The sequence below is a fragment of the Apis dorsata genome, unplaced genomic scaffold, assembly GCF_000469605.1.
Source record: "Apis dorsata unplaced genomic scaffold, Apis dorsata 1.3 scaffold_63, whole genome shotgun sequence".
NCBI classification, from domain to species: Eukaryota; Metazoa; Arthropoda; class Insecta; order Hymenoptera; family Apidae; genus Apis; species Apis dorsata.
This window is the reverse complement of record NW_006263363.1, coordinates 453,268-475,043: the sequence shown is the minus strand read 5'-3', so window position 1 is coordinate 475,043 and position 21,776 is coordinate 453,268. Positions and strand designations below refer to the sequence as shown.

Below are 21,776 nucleotides of genomic sequence, written 5' to 3'. Positions count from 1 at the left end.
ACAATTATTAATATATTTTTTTGTTATTTTTTTTTCTATATTTTTCTTTCTTTTTACAATTTTCAATTTTCAATTTACAATTTTCTTTTTACAATTTTATCGATAATTTTTATACAATATTCTTAAAAAGAGAATTATAGAATATTTCATATATTAAAATTAAATTATTAATTTTCTATATTTTAATAATTTGTTGAAAATTAGATTGATCATATTCCTTTTTTTTATAAGTCGTATTAAGCCAAAATCCTTTTATCAAATATAACTATTTTTAAGATTTTTCAAAATTTTATATTCTTAAACAATATAATTCAATTATATTATTTAATTACAATTAATAAATATTTTATTGCAGAAATAATATAAAAAACAAAATCTAATAAAATTTATTTTTTATAAAAATATTCTTAAATTTTAAAATATTCATTTTGTATCTTTTATGAATTAATATCAATGATTCGATTCTTAATTGAATCGTTCAGAATGTATGCTTTTGACTATTTCATCTTCATTGAATTATCAAAATTATCCGAAAAACCAAATGCACTGGTAGACACGTTTTCATGTTTCAAATCAGAAGAATTCTTATTTTCGAGACATGTTTCGTTTTTTTTTAATTATATATTTCAGGATTATCGATACGATACTACACAAATTAGTTTATCATATGTTCTGTACATAATATATATAACATGATTTTTCGAAACATGAATTTTGTTTTATTCATATATCATACCTTAAGCGAATGTATATTAATATCGATCTTTTCTAATCATTCTATTTTTTGAATGTTTCATTTTTGATTATCCAAATCGAGACAATCACGTTTAAACCCTAAGAGAATTTCTTCAACAATTCTTCTTCTTGATATCGCACTCTTCACATGATCTAGTTTAGTCGAAGAAATGTCTGTTCTGATTTGCTAGTTCTTTCTTTTCTTCACTTCGTAAAGATAGTACAGAAATCACTTTTTCCCTTGTCACGAAACGGAAAAGATTTAACGAGGTTTTGTTTGGATATCTGATCATGTGAAAAATTGAATCGAGTAATAATATATATTATTATATATATCTCTGGAACAGATTCTTCGACCACTGTTCAAGTGATCTATTTTTAACATAATTGATTAATTTTTTAATATATTCAGTATTAACATATTCAATCCGGATTTCATTCGGATCTTCAACGAACTAAAAATATAGAAGTTTGATTCATTTTTTAGATTATGCATCAAAAATAACTAATTGTTGTCATAATATCGACTATTTACACCAAGCGTTTTTAAGAGATTGAACTTATTTAGAATTGTATATGTATTATATTATCTTATACATTAATATTAATTTTGTTTTAGAATTCTCAATAATAATAGAATTTATAATTAATTAATACTAATTTATATTTCAAATAAAAAACTTATATTACAAATAAAACAATTGCAAATATTAATAAATTTTTATTGTTAAAATAAAATAGAGAAAATTATTTCAATTACCGATAAATTTTCTAATGCTATATCATCTATATATTTTGAATGAAGTTTGATTTTATAAGGATTATATAGAAGATTTATTTCATTATAATTATTTCTCTATTTTGTATATTGTATAAAGTATTTTGTGTGTTAAGTATTTTGTGTCATTATCCGGATTGAACGTGTTAACATATATAATTATTGAATGTGGAATTATGATTTTTAACAATCTATACTTAATTAATTCAGGAAAAATTTTTTATTTTTAATTAGATCTTGAATTTATAATTAAAATACAGCTTGATTCAATTCATTCTTCTAATTTCTCGCGCTAAATGTGTAACGCGATGAATTATTACATCACAGTTATATAGTGAAAATCAAATTTAAAAAATTTATAGTATTCGAATCAACTTATAGAATACTCTACAATCAGTGTTTTATTCACGAAATTGAAATGAAAATCAATTATGGTGGATTCAAATTTGTTTCAAGGGTCTTGCGATTGGCTCGACGATCGAAGTTATCCCCGGATCACAGGAAGCTCTCATTAGGAGCGTTTGCAGCAATATCGATTGATTCGATACCTTGATTATTGAGACGTTCGGCGTCTATTTCTCCAGCCTTGATTTCGCAATTATTAATAGGATCACCATATTGGCTCTGATAGAATTCTTCTCTCATCATGTGGTTCAAATTACTGCAACGGAAGTAAAGGATTTCACGGAACGGTTTTCGAAAGTCTCTGTTCAGAGTCGCATAGATGATAGGATTCAATAGGCTGTTGCAATAACCAAGCCAAAGAAATAGACTGGATAAAAATGCTGGGATAGCATCTGGATTCTTAAGGAATGGTCTGACCAAAGCTAATACAAAGAACGGTAACCAACAAACTATGAAAGCGCTCATTATGATTCCTAATGTAGTACTGGCTTTTCTTTCTTTTGCCAGATGGAACCTTAATTTCTTCTGATGCGGCGAATTTGTTACACTACAGGTGCTGTTCAAGTGGTTTCTCACAATCGTCGACTTGGTTGATGTCATCGGCGGTGTAGTTGTCGTGGACGAAGAGAGGACGGGCTTCTCGAGCTTCTGAAGCATTGGACATTGCGACTCATGGCTTTTGCGAGGACCACCGGTAAAACATCGCACTGTATGACCACTACACTGTAACAAGAAAATTGAAGAATCGTTGAATTTTTATCCTTTCTCTTTCTTTTGTTCTTTAGTTTATAATTTATTATTTTATTAAAATATAATAAAAGTTTGCTTATATAAATATGTTGAAAGAAATAAATTCATATAATTAAATTTTTCATGAAAGTTTATTTAATTTTTATCACGATTCTTCACTATTTTTGTTCAATACGAGTTAATATTTTTATGAGAGGATTTTACGAAATATTTTCTCTAAAATACATAATAATACTGTAATATTATAAATTTGGAAACAGTTTTGCAAATGTAAAAAATTAACTTTTTATATTTATTTTATATTTATTTTATATTTATTTTATATTAAAGATAAATATATTTCCATTTCTATTATATTATAAAAATATTTATAGATTGGTATATATAATAGAATGATGTAGTAATTTAGATAATAGAAATTCGATTAAAATTCAAATGGTCAAAAAAAAAAACACTTTTAAAATTTAGTTCATATAAAATGAAGTTCCATTGAACTTGAACTTTATTATCGATGCATTAGCTCGATGGAGTTTGGAGTTCTTAGAATGTTCGGTTTTTCAATGAGAATTTCTGAATGCATACTTTTACAGCTTTCAAGATGGTACAGTTCGTTTCATTGGTATGCATGATGCACGCGATGTTCGTGTTGTGGTTTCAAATTCTGTGAGATCGAAATTTTAAATGGAACGGATGGATAATAAATAGTTTGTATTTATATTCGAGATTGAATTGATACGATTGTTTAAGATGTAATGTAACAAATAGATGTAAGATGTAACAAATAAATCAACATCGTATTTTGCAATATATGTAACATAGTAGAAATAAATAGAGATGATAAAATAATATTTATTAATTAAATTTAATTTTTGAAGAATTTTATTCATTTTATAATTTTTAATTATTTGAATTTTAAGAGATATATTGAAATATATTGAATAAACGAATAAGATTCATTAATTATAAGAAAAAAATTTCCATTAAAAAATTTTTATTAAAAACAATTAAATTCATAAATTTGTTATAAATATTATTTATATATTATTGAATTTATATTATATATTGAGAAATAATGTTTCAATAAAATAATAAGTTTTATAATATATATAAAAATTGATTGATTTTTGTGATTGATTGAAGTTTGTTTTAAAAAATCTAATTTATGATATTATAATTTATGATTATATGATAATTATATAATGATTTTATGATATTTTTATTTATCCAATGGATTCAATAAATAAAATAAATTTATACGATATTTTATATGTTATATAATTAAAATAATTTAAAATTAATCTTTTTCAAATAATCAAATATAATTGATAAAAATATTCAATATTACTTACAAATAATATTAATAAATATATATATATATGAAAAATAGATATGATCAAATGATAAAGAACATATTCATCGAAATTCATAAACATGTTTATGAATTATATATTAATACAGTAAGACATGTTTTCGAATTGAACTTGCAATCTGTGGACGTGATAACAACGTTACTGTGGTTCTCGATCCTTCCGGTAAAACAAATCTCTCGTGTATATCACTGCAACAAGATATGATAAATATAATAAATATAGTATTTCATATTTTGATATCTTCATTAATTGTAAGTAATTAAATTTAACAACAATTTTAACTATTATTAATTAAAATTATTGTACACTGTACATATTATTATGCATATTAATTGAAATATAGAAAAAAAAATATAATTTTATAAAAATTTTTTCTTTTATTTAAATTTTTATCATTCGAGCTTCTGAAAGTAAAAGAAAAGATTAAATTAATTTCAAAATCAGTATTGTCATTTATTTCGTTCTTTTTATTTATATTTTAAAAATTTATACATTTCTTTTTGTTTTTTAATTTTATTTTTTATTTAATAAATTATAATATTTAATAAGAAAAATAAGAATAGTAGAAAATTACAAAATAAATTATATAAAATATATATATTTATATATATGTAAAATAAATTATAAAATAAATAGTAGAAAATAAAAAAGATTTTACATTCTTATAAATGTAAAATCTAATTATTTTTTGTTTTGCAATTATTTTTTGTGTTTTTTTTTTATTTAGAAACATATATTAGAATATAAATTACTATATTAGAGTATAAATTTAATTGCGGATTTTTGTTATATTTATTGTTAAATTATTGCATATTTTATACAAATGAAATATAGCTTTAAGAGTAAAATTTAAAAAAATGATTCTTTAAACTAAAATATGATAATATTTTCTATGCATTAATTACATAAAAATCTGCAGATTAATTGTTATTATATAATAGTTGGATAACTATATCTATATTTTTGTCAAAATTTTAAGAAATTTGAATTATTTGAGATGATAATTCATTCATTTAATATTTGATATCTTAATAAATTAATCTATTATGATTTGATAATTTTATAATATCAAAAATTTGGATAACTTTAAACTTACTTTTTTTTTTTAATTCTTTAATTCATTAAATATATATTTAGGATTTAGTTTGCATTTTGATTTCGTTTCGAAAGAGTGTTAAGATAATCGGATTGTATGCGATTTGGATGAAAAGTTAGTGCATTCAATACAATATGCTTGATGTTAAAATTATTTAAACTTCTTTAGTTAAACAAAAATATTATTTAACAATTAATACTTAAGGTAATTAGTAAATCATATTATTTAAAATTAAATATATAAAATATATATTATAATTGAAATAAAAAAGATAAAATTTTCATATATTATATATATATATATATTTCATATGAATATTAATTGCTGTATTATTATATTTTTGAATATTTATTATTTTTTTATTTTCTATATAATTATGAGTTCTTATTCTTTTATCGAGTTTTAGTTTGTTTTTAATAATAAAAATTTTATTATTAAATTTTTTTAAAAAACTCCAAACAAATTTAACGAATAAGTAATTTAAAATAATTTAATTTAAATAAGTAATTAATACTTCATGTAATTTTTATTTTGTTTCTTAATAAATTCTTTTGTTTAATTTAATATAGAACATTTAGCAGCTTCATTTCCAATTTATGGCTTATGATTATTAAGACCAACTTATAATTAAATGAACTTAAATTTGATATTTACATTTATTGCTGTAATTGTATTATATATGTAAACTTTGTTTACATATATAATTGTTTTATAATAATATTGTTTTATAATAATCGAATTAGAACTATAATCATATATCTAACATAAATCAAGTTAAATTCAATTGTTTTGTTTGAGAGCACTTATTACTCGCGAGATTTATGACTAACTTATTCGGAAAAATTTTTTTGCGCAGAATTTTTTTTTTCATTATTATCATCATTAAAATTAAATAAAAAATGATATTGTCCAACACAAGACTGCTGTTTTTGAAAAGAATTTAGATTCTATCACTTTTATATATTTTTTATATATTTTAGCCTAGTTGGAGTACAACACTATCTCAAAAGTGATTTTAAATATAATTGATTCAACAGGAACCAACATTATCCCAGTTTGAAATCTATAATAAACATATGCTAATCAATCTCTGAGTATTACGAACGTATCTTAATATGATGCAGATTAGGAGCTTAGTCTGAGAAATTTTCTTAATTTATATCACAAACCAGGATGCAATCTAATTGATTATTATCGTGTCTTTCTATGACTCTCCTAATTGAATTTGGAAGAGATTTGTGAAGATATAAGCCTTCATCAAAAAATAAGAGAGAATGTAATTATATTAATATTTCTTTATGAAGACATATTTTGACGATCAATAAATAATTTTTCTTGTAACAAGGAATATATATCATATATAACATGCTATAACTATTGGATAACATTACCTATTATAGCATAATGTGAAAAAACATTTAATTAATATTTCATTAATATTGTGAATTAATATTGTGAACACATCTATATTTTAACTGCCAAATATGACGAATAAGATAATTTTCTTATAATTCTAATGCACCGTGCTCTGATTATCGGACACCTAAATTGATATTATGAGAGACCCAATTCTTGTATCGTAATACAGTCCTCTTATCGTTAAAAAGATACATAGCTTTTACACACATAAACACATCAGTCATAAAAGAACATTTAATATATACATGCATGTATCTAATGAGCTTCTATCCATGCAACATTATCGAACACGAATACTTTCCAATCATTAGAAATACACATATATAAAATTAAATATACGTTAATGTTTCTAATTTTATTTGTTAATTCTTTGCATTGGAATGGTGACTTTCAGACTATGATGCGATAACTTGAAAGGTGACCTCTTAGGTATCTCTTAGGCATTATTTGGATTCAATATATTATACTGGCAATAATATTTATTTATTTATAATTTTTTTAGAATATTGCTTCGCGAATAACTTTCTTAAGATCTTTACGTATAATCTCATGAAATGTAGAATAATATAATGTCAAATAATTAGATTTTTTCATCAAATTAAATCGTGATTGCGGATCAGATTGCATTTTTGATATTATTTTTGGTATCATTTCTAAATTTGATAATCGTAGTAAGGAATATTATTTTCAAAGTTTTTAAATTTTGTAAGATTATAATAATGATTAATTTAAATTAAGATAAGTTTTTTGTTATTGAATGATGAAATTACTTCTATTTATAAAGAAACAATAGAAAGAAAGAAAGCAGTGATGAAGATAGAGATGAAGCGAAAGATGTAAAAAGGCGAAAAATAATAATTATAAGCTTTGCTGTCAACGAAATAAGAAAGATGAAAGACATTAAACGATATTTTATTTTGTGATATTTGGCTTGACAAACCGAGAATGCATTTTGGATTGCTTTATAAAATATCATACAAAACAACAATATAGAGTTTAATATTCAACAAATTTTCTTTCTTTATGTAAAGATACATAAAATATTAAAATATAAAATTAATTATGCTAATTATGTGTCAAAATGTGAAGTCATTTTGAGTTAATTGTAAGAAATTCATCGGAAAATCATCTTGAATTGTTGATTCGAAGATTCGCCAAAAAAAGATCTCGAACGTAAAGAGTTAATAACATTTAATAGCTGAAATCTCTTGAAGATCAAAAAAATCTTAATTTCTGTAATTTCTCATTTCTCAAAAGAGTGATTTTGATAGTGTATAAATATATAGTGTATAAATAAGATTATTAGAAATAGATCTAATGGATTCCATATTTATTGAAATTTTATAAAGAAATTAAGATTTTTTTTTTAACATAACATAATATGACATGTTATATTCATTTGTTATTAAAAAAAATGTTAATATCTGATTTTAGAAATTTTAAAAATCAGTTAATATTATAAACTGTATTAAATGACTTGTCTATTTTATGAATTTTTTATTAAATATTCATTAAGCACATAATTTTAAGTAGATTATCTTATTATCTTTTTTTCATAATTTATATTTCGCTAATTAAAATGTACATATTTGAATTAAAAGCTGAAATTTTTAAATGAACTCATAAACGTGAAAAATAGCGATGAATATTTTCGATCGATTTAATAATTCAGCGATCAGATTTAAGTATGATGTAGCTCTGTGATTTGAGGAGTCCAACTTTTTGGTTGATTTGAGGTCGGTTCATTTACCTGAAAACTTAACTAGTTGAATCGCGATCTGCATGAACAGACAGAAATCTATTCTGCTTTATGGGGATAAATAGATTAATCTATTGAATTAGTCCAAGAAACTCCAACAAGCTTGATTGCAAGGTCATTTTATTGTTCGCTTGACAATCGAATGAAAATTGTTAGGTGAGTTGACAACTTGAAATAATTAAGTCATTATGTTTTGTCTCTCTTAAATTAATTATAATTCTATTTATATTATTATTATTATTATTATTATTATATATATATATATTATTATATATTATTATAATTCCATTATAGCAATTTTATGCATATATATTTATATTATACATATATATTTACATTATACATATATATATTTTTATATATACATTATATATATTTGTATATACAAATAAGTTTTTTCTATTAAAAAAAGAAAATTATTCATATGATATATGATATATTATTAGAAGAATTTCGGATAAAATAAATGGAAATGATCAAATCCATCGCATTTAAATTATATATTTATTTCAAATAGCTTGTTTGAAAAAACCCGCATTATCATAGATTGCATAGAGGGATTCTGTTCTGTGGGATTTACGACATATGGTAGAGTGACCATTGAATATTAATGAGATTATCAGAATAATCTGGATTTTACATCTATAAACGCAATCCCCGATATTAAGTATCAGTAGTCACGATATCAATAATATTGTTTAAACAAATTGTATGAAATTGGTGAAAAATTGTTGTTAAATGATAATCATAATTAAGTTAAAAGATAATTATATAAGATATCTGTTTTATCTAAATACAGTGAAGTTTTTGAAGAAAAGAATATCATGAAAAAAGAAATATATAAAAAAAAAAACTTGTTGTAAAAATAATTTGAGAGATATATTATGTTAATATTAATAGTTTCATTGTACAGTAAATATGAAAAAATATTTTAGATCAAATTTGATATAAACAGATACATTAGAGATATTAATAATTTTTCTATAAATTGATTTTATAAAGATCATATTAAGCTCACCTTCATTTTTTATAATTTTTAATGCAATCGATGCAATTTATTTTTTTCTAAAAAAAACATTAGGATATTTATATTGAAAAATCATAAATTTAAAACATATTGTAATTTGAATTTTATAAAATTTATTATACATATGAAAAAAGGAACAAACAAGGAACACGTGAAATATTTCTATTTATGCTCTCTTTGTTTTTAATATTTTGTAAGTTTTATAAACTTCGAATTAAAATATCTCCTAAGAAGATTTTTCAGAATATATAATGTAATACTTGTTTTGTAAAAAATAACAAATTATTGCTTATTGCAATAAAATTATATTCTATTAAAAAAAATAATTTTATTTAAAAAATAAAAAAATAATTAAAATATAATGTTTATATATTCATTATATAAATATTGATAAAAAATAATTACTTTATATTGATTAATTTATACATAAAAGTCTGTATAGCAAAAAAAAAAAATATTTTGGAAAAAAATTAAAAATATGTATATAGAAACATATTAATTTTTTTTAATTTATAAAATATTGAATAAAAAAAGGATATAATGTGAAATCATTTTTTTTTTGCAAAACATTTAAAACAATTAATGATTATTTAAATATGATTTTGTTTGAACTTTTATTCAAAATATATGTTAAAATAGTTTTTATGATAAATTTATATGATAAAGAAAAAAAGGAAAAAAAATGAAAGGATGAAATTTCTATGGAAGAAAAAAAGAAAGAAAGAAAGATCGAAATGTGAGATCTATTAATAACTCATCAATAAAGCCTTCTAAGATATCTTAAATACAGGAAAGTAGATTAAAAGATATCAAAGAGATTGTTAAATCAGATTTTTTGATTTTTTGATTGAATTCTGTGTTGTTATAGATTTTTCTGATAATGGAAAAAATATTTATTATAAATTTATTGTTTTATATATATTATTTTGCCTAATTATAATGTTATAAAAATATTGGCAAAAATTGATTCTACTTTAATTATTAAACTAATATAAAAGAATCTTATAATTAATTAATTTTTGATTATTTAATTAATCAATTAATTATCTAATAATAAGAAAAATAATTCCGTCAAGCAAGAAGAAACGCAGTAATTGTATTATTTAAAATTAAAATAATAAGCTCTTTTTCTACGTTTTTGTCTCTTCTACATTTTTTATTCTTTTGGCATTTTCACTCTTATTCTTTTTATTACATTTCTTTGTATTCGTCACATAACATAGCATCATTACGTCAAGAATTTTTATCTGTTATTTTTATTAAAAATAAAAGAGTATTGAAAGGGCTACAATAGCTTAAATTTTATTTTTTTAATATTTAATATATTAGTTTTAATATTAGCTTTAATATTTTCAACAGTTTAGATTTCCAATTTTTTAACAGTGAAGAAATACAATTTCTTTACAAAGAAATACATTGTTTTAGATTCTCAATAGCAATTATTTGAGAAATTGAAATATAATAGCCACTTCATAAATCATTTTTGCATGTCTTGTGCTTTGTACTAAATACCTTGTGATTAACTACTGAAAAATCCTAATCCCTATATTTTTAGAAAGAATGTTCCTAATGCGATTATTGGTTTTCTTTCATTGCCTCTTAGATATATTTTTATTGAAAATTACTGAAAAAAATGTTCACAACAGTTTCCAAAAGTTAGAATTTAGATTTCATTGAGAAATTCAATTATTATATATTTAAATTTAATCAATCATCAGAGAATTCATTCAAATCACAATTAGAAGTCACAAAAATCAGTAAGAATTTAATCAATTATTGAAAATCTAATTAGAAATCTGTTAGAAATCAAAATACAATCAGTTGTTAAAAAATTCAGTTAATCATCAATCAATTGCAGAAAATAGTTAGAAATCACTAAATTTACTGAAGATTCATAATATAAATAGTTATATAATTTTACAACAATGGATAGTCCTTTGAGATATTTAGTTCAGATATCCCTTTTTGTACAATAACCAAACTTTTTTATTTTTTTTTCAATGTTTTATTAATTATAAATTATAATTAATAATTTTATTATATGTGTAATGTAAATTTATTACTAATTTATTCTTTAATATAACAAATAAAATTATATTATCTCTAGCAAAAAATTTTCAATCAAATTATGAAACGAAATTTATTAAAAATATATAATTTTTTATAGATATTATATATAAAAATGTTAAATCATTATAATATAGTAATATTTATCTTAAAAAATATTTATCGAAAATAATTAAATTTTTATTAATGTTTTTTTCGATTTGTGAAATAATCTCATTTATGATATATTCATGGAAGAGCATAAACATCAATAAGACATAAAATTATAAATTAGTTGATTAAGAAAACTATTAAACAAATGAACAGAAATAAAGATAAATATGATCCAGATTGTCAGAAATGCAAATGACATTTGAGATAATTGAGAAAAGTGAGAAAGTTAAATGATTTAAGACTCGGAAGTTTCGGAACAAAGAAATTCATTGAATTCACAATTTTAGTTACCTTTTAAGAGAATTGTTTTATTTTTATCTGATTATTTTTATCACCTTTCTGACTTTTTATCATGTCCCAGTTTTACGAAAGATTTCAATCTCGCTGATGTTTAAATCCGGGCCATGCGGTATCACGCGGATAAGCGCATCCTTTTTTTATGCAAATTAAAATCTTGATGATGAAATGTACGAATTACATGAATAATAAAAATATAAATATCAATAATTCTTTTTCTCTCTCTTGGAATTTTACATGATAAATTATTTTATAGGATAAAGATAAAAAATAAGTATCTATACCTAAATATACAGAATGTTTCCGAAATCATGATACAAACGGCTAGATAGTGATTTATGTAAAAATGAATGGAAAAAAAAATTTTTTTAATTTTTTTATTTAAGGATTATAAATTAATTATAATCAAAAATAAATATATGTATGTCCTTAATTCCTATCATTTATTTAAATGCTTAAAACATATTTTTCAAAATAAGTATATTTTGAATCTATGATTTTAACGATTCATATAATCTATGAAAAGTTTCAGATACATAAAAAAAATTTTTTTTAGAATAAGTTTTTCTAAGAAAAATTATTAATTCGTTTTGATTTATGATATAGACTGATAGATTTATGATATCTATCTATTTAATACATGTAAAGTAATTGTTCGATAATAATAATGAATCTATCTATTTCTTATATATTCTATACGATTTATATCTCGTACGTTTGTCTCATAAGTGATTTATCGATTTAATAAATGCTTTCTAAGTATACACATTATATGAATGAAGAAAATCAAACTATTCAAAACTAACTAATTATAAATCATACGTTTCAAACATATTATAACTAATATCTGTAACTTAGAAATTTTCATTAAATTCCTTTAATGAAAATAATATCCATCAAAATATAATTAATACCAAACATCGATATTTGTAAGATTTATTTAAAAGTCAATTACTATATTAAATTGAGCTATATAACTTTTTCAATATAGAAATCTTACATAATTACTTCAATTCAACTTAAACGATTTTAATAATCATAATATACTTTGGAATTCAGAAAAAACTGATTCAAGATGAAAAATATATAAATATTTTAAATAAAGAAATAAAAACATTAAATATATTTATTTTAAGCGATTTCAATTTAACTTATTTCAGCTCAATGAAATCTACAGTGAAATAAAATTAAATCTATATAGTCAAATATAACCTGTAAAATTGATTATATATATATTCATTTGATGTGATTTGTATAATGACCATTTAAATTTGGATTTTTATAATAGTTTTTCATTATAATAAATCCATTCCAATCAATCTCCATCCTGTTGAATTTGTATTTCGATGGAAGTTCAACTTAGTAGATTGGAATAAATATTATGAAGTAATTAAATAAAACATTTTATGCTCAAATATTCACAATCTTTTATATATCTTAACCTTAACTTCAATCTTTAAATAAACAGTAATAAAAAAGTAATCAAAAAATTTATTACCATAATAATTGTTGCAAGCATTTTATCTCAAAAACTAAAGATTAGATCAGATTGGAAATATAAGAAAGTAGCATAAAATATAAAATAATATAATATAAAATAATTACTATAGAAACAACAATTAAAAATTTCAAACATATTTTTACAGAAAAGAGAAACATAAAACAAACTTATATAGTTCAAAAAATATAGAAAAATGATGAAGCAATGTAAAATGCAAACATAATTAAGTTTTATCATAGTTAAATTGATATCAATTAACAAGTCTATTTTTATTAAAACAATATAGAATAAACTTAAAACAATTTAACTTTTCTACAAAAAATATATCAATATTAATATTAATATTAATATTAATTCTGATAATTATCAGTTATAAAGAAATTGCTAACATACTAATTTTTTCCGAAAATATTCGAATTATACTGATTTAAATTACGATATAAATTTATATATATATGATATAAATTTCTTATATATAATAAATTATATAAAATAATTGAATTAATTTTGAAATAGAATCAACTTTTGAAATTAAAATCTTTTTCTTAGAATCAATGAAGAATTTCAAATCTTTTGATTAAAAGAATTAAAAAATTAATCAGATATTTATAAAATAATAAAATAATTATCCTAATCCAAAATGGCTTTAGATATTTTTATTCAACCGTAGACTATTTAATTAACATTAATATTTAAATACAAGAATTTTTTAAATAAATAATATATAATTTTAATTTCCATGAATATTGAAAAAGTCGTAATAACACATAAATATATAGTAATAAAATATAATGCAAGAATAAAATATTATTTTAGATATTTTAAGTAAATAGGATCTCTATATCAATATTTTTACATTTATTAAAAATTTTCTAAAAATTAAATATATAAGAAAAAGCTTAATTTTTTACAGATGATTTAACCATTTTACACAAAAGGAATTAACTTAAAATCACATAAAATATATTTTAAATCAAAATGTTTAATAAATTTCGACCAAATTAAATAAATAAAATTGACTTCAAATTTTTTAATTAAAAACGATATAAATATATAATCTTGGTTATATTTTTCATCTACAATTAAATTATTAATTGATTCAAATAAATCAATATTCAAATAAAAAAAAACCTCAATTAGAAATTTAGAATAGACATGAAATTTGATTATAAACTAATGTAGCACGATCTTTAAATTTAAGAACGAATATAATCGATATTAATATTTTCTAAAAATAATACTGTCAATTAGAAAACTGGGTAACTACGAGAATATTACTTATTACATAAGATATATAAAAAAATTTCATGAAATCTCAATTGGATTATGATTAATTATATCTGATTTAATAACAAAGATAAAAAAGATTTCATATATAGATTTGGTTAAGAATAATAAAAAATCTCATCCTAATTTCAATATTATATATTATTAATTTTAATATTATATATTATATATTATAATATTATTATAATTTCTTAAAAGAGCAAATAAATTCTCGTTATTATTTAGATTATAAAAATTTTTTTTATTCAGATTACAAAAATTTCTATTCCTAATAAGTCAATCTTTGTGAATATTTTTTCGATCACTTTAAATATGATTAACTATGAGTATAGGATACATAAAGTTAGAATATGAGCTTAACATTAAATTATGTGATATTATTTCAAAATAAATTTTTATCATGATAGATAATTCTTTATGAAATAGAAGTTGACACAGAATTAAAAATCATATCAATAAAAAAGTCGATTAAGTTGTTAAATAAATAATTATATTTATAATCCTAAGATTTCCTACATATGTATCGTTGCTGCATCTTGTACTTATTTAATCATTTATATTCTATTCATCATAATTAAACGCATGCGATTGCAGAGATTCATCCATATTAAGTAATATCTTCGATATTGATAGATAAATTATATTATTAGATGTTAGAAGAAGAAGAAATTATATTTCTATATTTTTAAAAAAATAAATGTTTGTTGGTCAATATTGATCTGCGAAACATATATAGACTTAGTTTTAAAAATACAGACTTAGTTTTAATTTTAAAAATACAATAATGAAATTTACAGACACATATTATCTACATATATATAAAAAGAATGTAAAATTTCAAAAAGGATCTGAGTGTTTTGAGTCTGTTGCATCTAACAATATTATACAATTATAAGAAGTGATTTTAATGAAATATGATATATTATATTTATATACTATGATATAATATATTTATATAATGTAATAATTATTTCGACAAATTATTTATATATTTTTATTTCAATAATTCAGTATATCGTAACATTTAATTATACATTTTTTTATTTTAAATATGTATTATGTGTTCATTTAAAAAATCGTTAAAAAAATTTTATATTTCTATCATAATTTTAATATTATTTATTTTAAATAACAAATAAATTCAATTTATTCATTCTACACGAATAATAATTAATTAATTAATTTATTATTTGAATAAATATGAATAAAGTGTAATTCGATATAATTTTATTTAATAAATATTCAATAAATTTGCTTCGATACATAATTTATTTATTCAAACTTAATTGATATTATATGTATATGATTGATCAGTATCTTTTGTTAATAACTTATTATCAAAGCTAAAACGAGAATTTTTTATGAAAAAAGTTGAAACAAAAATTTTTTTCAAAAAATATCATTGTAAAAAATCAAAGAAAAAAAGCTATTTGAAATTATCTTAAAAATCTTTAATTAAACTATTTAAACAGTTTTTATATATTTGGGACAAATTCTACAGTTTTCTATTTAAGTAGATTTATCCGCATTTTTATATGTATTTTAAATAACTATTGATATCCTGATCAATATTTAAAATTTTACAATCGTCTTCGAGTATATAAAAATTTTGATGCCTGTGATTTGAATTCTACGAATATTAATATCTCACTTACATTTATTTTTTCTTTTTTTTTCAGTAGAATTAGCAGAAATCATATAATATTCTAATTGAGGATAATTAAATAGATAATTATATATATAATAATTAATTATATATATTAATATAACGTATTAATATAATTATATATATTAATTACATATATGTGTATATATGTATATATCTTCTGTATTTTTTTCATGGATTCTATTTGATAATTTTAATGATGTTTTAATTTTTTTGTTATTCTTGTATAGTTTCAATATAAATAAAATTATTATTTTGTTATATAATGCACTTTCAATATTTCAATATTTATTATAATGATAAATAAATTTTCAATTCATAAAAAGATGAAAAATAGAATTACATATTTATTAAAGTCTGTCATATATCATATATATATATATAATATCATATATTGTTTTTGATATATGTGGCAGTTTATTTAAAACTGGTTTAACTTAACGTATTAATTGTAAATTTGCTGATATCGCATTTCAATTTTGTAGATAATTTCAATTTAATTTTGATAGATAATACAATTGTTATTATTGAATATCATTATCAGCGTCGTGTTTTGTCAAACTTTGCTTTTATATTAAAACTAAAAATGATTTATTTATTGACTTCTTTTGATGCTTTCCTTAGCAGAAAAATTGCTAATACATAACATGGTTAGATTTTCTTTTCTTTTTCTAAACTTTTATTTTTTGAAGTAAATTTAAGAATATGAGCAAAAATAACTATATTTTAAGCATTTTTTTAAGATTGATCATTATTTAAATATATTTAGATTGTGATTTAATAACTATTTATATCATTTTATTCGAGAGAGAACATATAATCATTTTGTGTCAAGAACAATTAAAAATTATGAAAAAAACATTTACAAAGTTGAAAAATTGCAATCTCTTTTTAAAATCGATTTTTCAAAAATTGTGGATTTTTACAAAAAAATTTATAAATATTATGCAATCTTTATAGACGTGCTGCTCTTATTCGAACAAATTAGAAAAATATTTGTAAAAAATATGTGAATTATATCTATGCTATCAAATTTGACTTATTGCACTTATGATCGTCATCTTAATGCAAATATATAATTCTGGATAATATAACCAAACCAAATGGTATTCTAATAATTTGTCAAATATGCTTAAAATCAATAACTTTATATACAAATAATTTTTGAAGCAGTAGATTCTTAAAAGATTGAAAAAGCTATTAGAAGAAATAAAAAAAATTAACAATTTTTGATACTTTAAAATAAAATTTAACTAAAATAAAGTTTAAAATAAAGTTTAACTAAATTATACTGCGATTCATCAAGAGATAGATTGTAAATATGTATTTGAATCAGAGGACGACTGACATAGCGAACCTAAGATGCATATCGTGTATTAAGTGACTGCTTATATAAGAATATAAGGGAATGTATGGAAAATATATTTGTAAAAAATATATTTGTAAAAAATATATTTTAAATAATTTGAAAACTAAAACCGATTAACAGTATATATAAACGAAAAAATGATATTAAACAACATATTTCTAATTCATAAAAATTGGTTAAAAGGTAAAATGATTGCTGTCATTAAATACAGTTGCCATTACTATACATTTTACTGAATTATTTTCTGAATTTCTATATTGAAAATAAAAATGATTTTATAGCTTCATATTTTTACATATAAACAAATTTTATAATTTTTGATATTTAATAAAAAGATGCTTTATTGTATGATATGGTTAGGTTTTTTCTTTTAGTTTTTAAAATAAATTGAAAAATATTAACAAAAATGAGCGTGTTTTCATTATTTGGTTATTATTTAAATATATTTAGATATTTATAATCTAATAACTATTTATATTATATTGAAAGAATCCACACAGTCATTTCATGTCAAGAATAATTAAATAAGTATTATAATGAAAGTATAAAATATTTCTAAAATTGAAAAATGGCAATTTTTTTTTAAAATTCTAAAAAAAAATGGTTTGCAAATTCATATTCAACTATTAAATCTATAAGAAATGCTTATTAAATATTAGCAATTATGTGTAAAAAAAAAATTATTTGAAATTATAAATTAAATAAAAATTTGAAATTATTTGAAATTATAATATAAATTTAATTATAAAAAACAAAAACAAGCTCATTAAAATATATGAAAAGAGAGTTAACTGAAAGATTGAGCAAAAGTAATTAATTCTTTTATTACAAAATTTTCTAACAAATCATTTTAAAACAATTTAAAAATTGTGAGGTTAATTTGAGAATGTTTTTATTATTTTTCATATATTTTTTTTTAATATTATTTGGAAAACAAATAATTGGAGTTGGTATTGAATATAAAAATTGAATGATTAATTATTTAAATTAACTTGAACATTGATTAATTAATAAATCTTGAACTTTGTTATTAAATAAAATTATAAATTAATTAAACAGTACATGTAGAAGTTTGTATATTATTTTCCTGATAAGTGAATTTCATAATTAGTTATATATGAATTATTCTCAAAAAGAAAACTGTTATCTGAACGAAATGATTAATTACTAATAATTTTTTCAAATATTTAATTCTAATTTCAATTTAATCAAAATTTTAATATGTAGATTTTTTATAAAATTATATTTTTCTGAAATTAAATATTACAATTTTTTTTCTAATAAAAAAATAAAGAAAAATGAATGATGAGAAAAATGCTCATATTTTTCGATCATTTATCATTTTAACTGTTGTCAATCCTCTAATGAAATGGAACAATTGCCAACTATTTTATCACGTTATCTTGCAAAATTCCTGTTTACCGCCAGTTTCATAATCGCCTTAAACTCAGTTCCAAATCTTAAATGGAACTTCAACATAGAAGTCGAACTCCATGATAAAAGGATTGTCATTATGAAACCAGTTGCAATCTTGTTTAGAAGTTGAAGTCAGGCGCAAAGGGATCATATATAGTTAAATATTTAACATAGATCAAAGAAGTTCCTATAAACGATCGATGTTACATGCATATATATTGTGTATTTAGAACAAATTCAACTTAGCAATCGCTGGTTTTATTTGCGTTGGTTCAATTTATGATATGTTTATTTAAGTTTAGTTATTTTAAAAAATAATCGATAGAAATTGTAATTATAAATCTTTAATTAGACAAACATTTACAACATATTGAAAATCATTTCTTATATTTATTTTATGTATTTATGTTTATTGGTTAATGATTTAACATAATTGATTTAGTATAAGAGAGAATATAAATATGTATAATAAAATAATTTTTAATAATTTTATTATAATATAAATATACATTTATATTATTTATTATTTTAAATATTTAAGATATTTTTCTTGGACAATGGAAATTTTTAAAAATATTTTATATTAATAATATATATTAAATAAAATAGATATACAAAAATATAGAAAAATACAATTTAATAATTTAAATTCAATAAGAAAAAATTGCAAATTACATTAATAAGTACATTATGTTCAGTCTTAATGAGTTAATTAATTTTTGAAATAATTTTGTTTAATTTTGAAGAATACTTATAATATTTTTTACTCATTGATTTCATTAAATATTATTATTATAGATATTACTATAGATTAATAACTTATTAACTTAACTAATTAACTTATTACTATAGATTATTATAATAATTTAAGAATTATATTCTAATTTTTATATATGTGGGCGTTTCTTTTATATAAAATTTATCCCTTTGCACCAATAAAAAAGTATCGAAAGAAATAATTCGATAAAAAATCATTTAACAATCGAATTAGGAATGAATGATTGATATTAAGGATTTTCTTACCGATTTCATATTATCCTGTGTATCGCCACGAGGGTTCGATCGTATCTACAACAAACGTTTTACGAATACTTTCAGACTTATATATTTTATATATAATAAAATATCGTTACAAGATGAATTCGCGGTAAAATATGAAACGAAAATTTATGACAGTTTTTGCATAACGTTAAAATTAAAAAAAAAATTAACAATGAAAAAAAAAGAATAAAAAAAAATTTATTTTATAAAATAAAATCTTTAAAATAATAAGAATTTAAATGTATATTTCCATCCATAAATTATTAAAACATTTAAATATGTAGATAAATGAAGATTATAAGTTATATAATAGATTATATATTTTAGTATGAGATTGATATTAATTAACTATTTATTTTTATTATAGAAAAATATCATATTTTAATAATTTTAATTTCAATTTGCTAAATACTAAGCAAAAACAACAACATTAAGAAACATAAATAGAATAATTCACATATTATTATATTGGATTATAAAAAATATATTAAGAGATTACAATAAATTTATTACATAAATATATTAGATAAATTTATAAAATTTTTAAGTTTATTGTTTAATGTATAAAATCTAAAATTGTTTAATTACATTTTCGATTATTTTATTCTTTTATTGTTATAAAAATAAACAGAATAAACAAAATAAATTATAATATCATTATGATTTCTTATTATTATACATGTAATAAAAATCAAAATCTATTCTATGGATTTTTAATACTGAAAAAAATTTTCTAAAATATTGTTAATTTTTACTTTCATACAAATTTATACGATTTAAATGATATATTTTTGCAAATATTTATTATCTTGAATGTCAATAAAAAAATGATTCCACTATATTTTTGTAATTCGATAATTGTGTATATATTTGTGTATAATAATTATGTTATATTTATAATGTTTGTTTTCTAGAGCGTAGAAACATTTTATCCTAAATATATCAGAAAAATGAAATATATAGATAAAACTTTTTCCTATTTTTCACAACTAATATCAAATATTTTCCTTTTACAATTAATATTTAAATTGCTGGAATTTGATTCTTAATTTTAAATCGTTTAAAATTAAATATTATTTTTATTTCACTATAAATTTTTGTTCAATAATTTAAACTGATTTTATTTTTATTTTCAGCAAATAATATTTTTTAATCTTTTTTGTTGAAATTAGGCCTTATTTTCTGATGAATCTTTCCAATTGGATATGTTTTTCCGCAAATCTTTCAAAGCTGATGAGAAGGAAAATGAATAACTTAGGAAGAAGATATATGAATTTTGACTATCTAAAAGTTCGGATTTTAATGACAAAGTTTATGATTATTACTGATACAATTTATACATCTATGATTCATCTATGATTATTACTGAGACAATTTATATCAACAATTAATTAAACTAAAAAATTTAAAAAATTTTAATTAAACTACCTCGAGTCGTTTTATATTTATTAAAATTTTGAAATCCATCCGTAAACTTAATTCTTTAATTTAGTCCTTGTTTGTCTACTGCAAATTCAATCATAAATGATTAAAAATATCTATATTTTATTATTTCATCCCATTTTAATAAATATTTTAAAAATAATAATTATAAAAATTATATATTATATTATATTAAAGTAAAAATATCTAAAAAGAAT

The 21,776-nt window shown here is 19.8% G+C and overlaps 1 protein-coding gene across 3 annotated transcripts in view; it reads right to left on the bottom strand.

The window, feature by feature from the left end:
• Positions 1-1,743: 1,743 nt before the first annotated feature.
• LOC102675490 (5-hydroxytryptamine receptor 1) overlaps positions 1,744-21,776 on the bottom strand; it is a 407,095-nt gene continuing 387,062 nt past the window's right edge. For 2 of the 3 annotated variants that reach the window (XM_031515321.1, XM_031515322.1), the window contains exons 6-7: positions 20,119-20,163; positions 1,744-2,641 (exon numbers count right to left, since the gene is read on the bottom strand). In XM_031515321.1, the coding sequence (XP_031371181.1) occupies positions 2,009-2,641; positions 20,119-20,163 (678 nt within the window). In that variant the 3' untranslated portion in view covers positions 1,744-2,008. The remainder of the gene's footprint in view (positions 2,642-20,118; positions 20,164-21,776) is intronic. The other variant, XM_006609888.2, reaches the window with a different exon arrangement.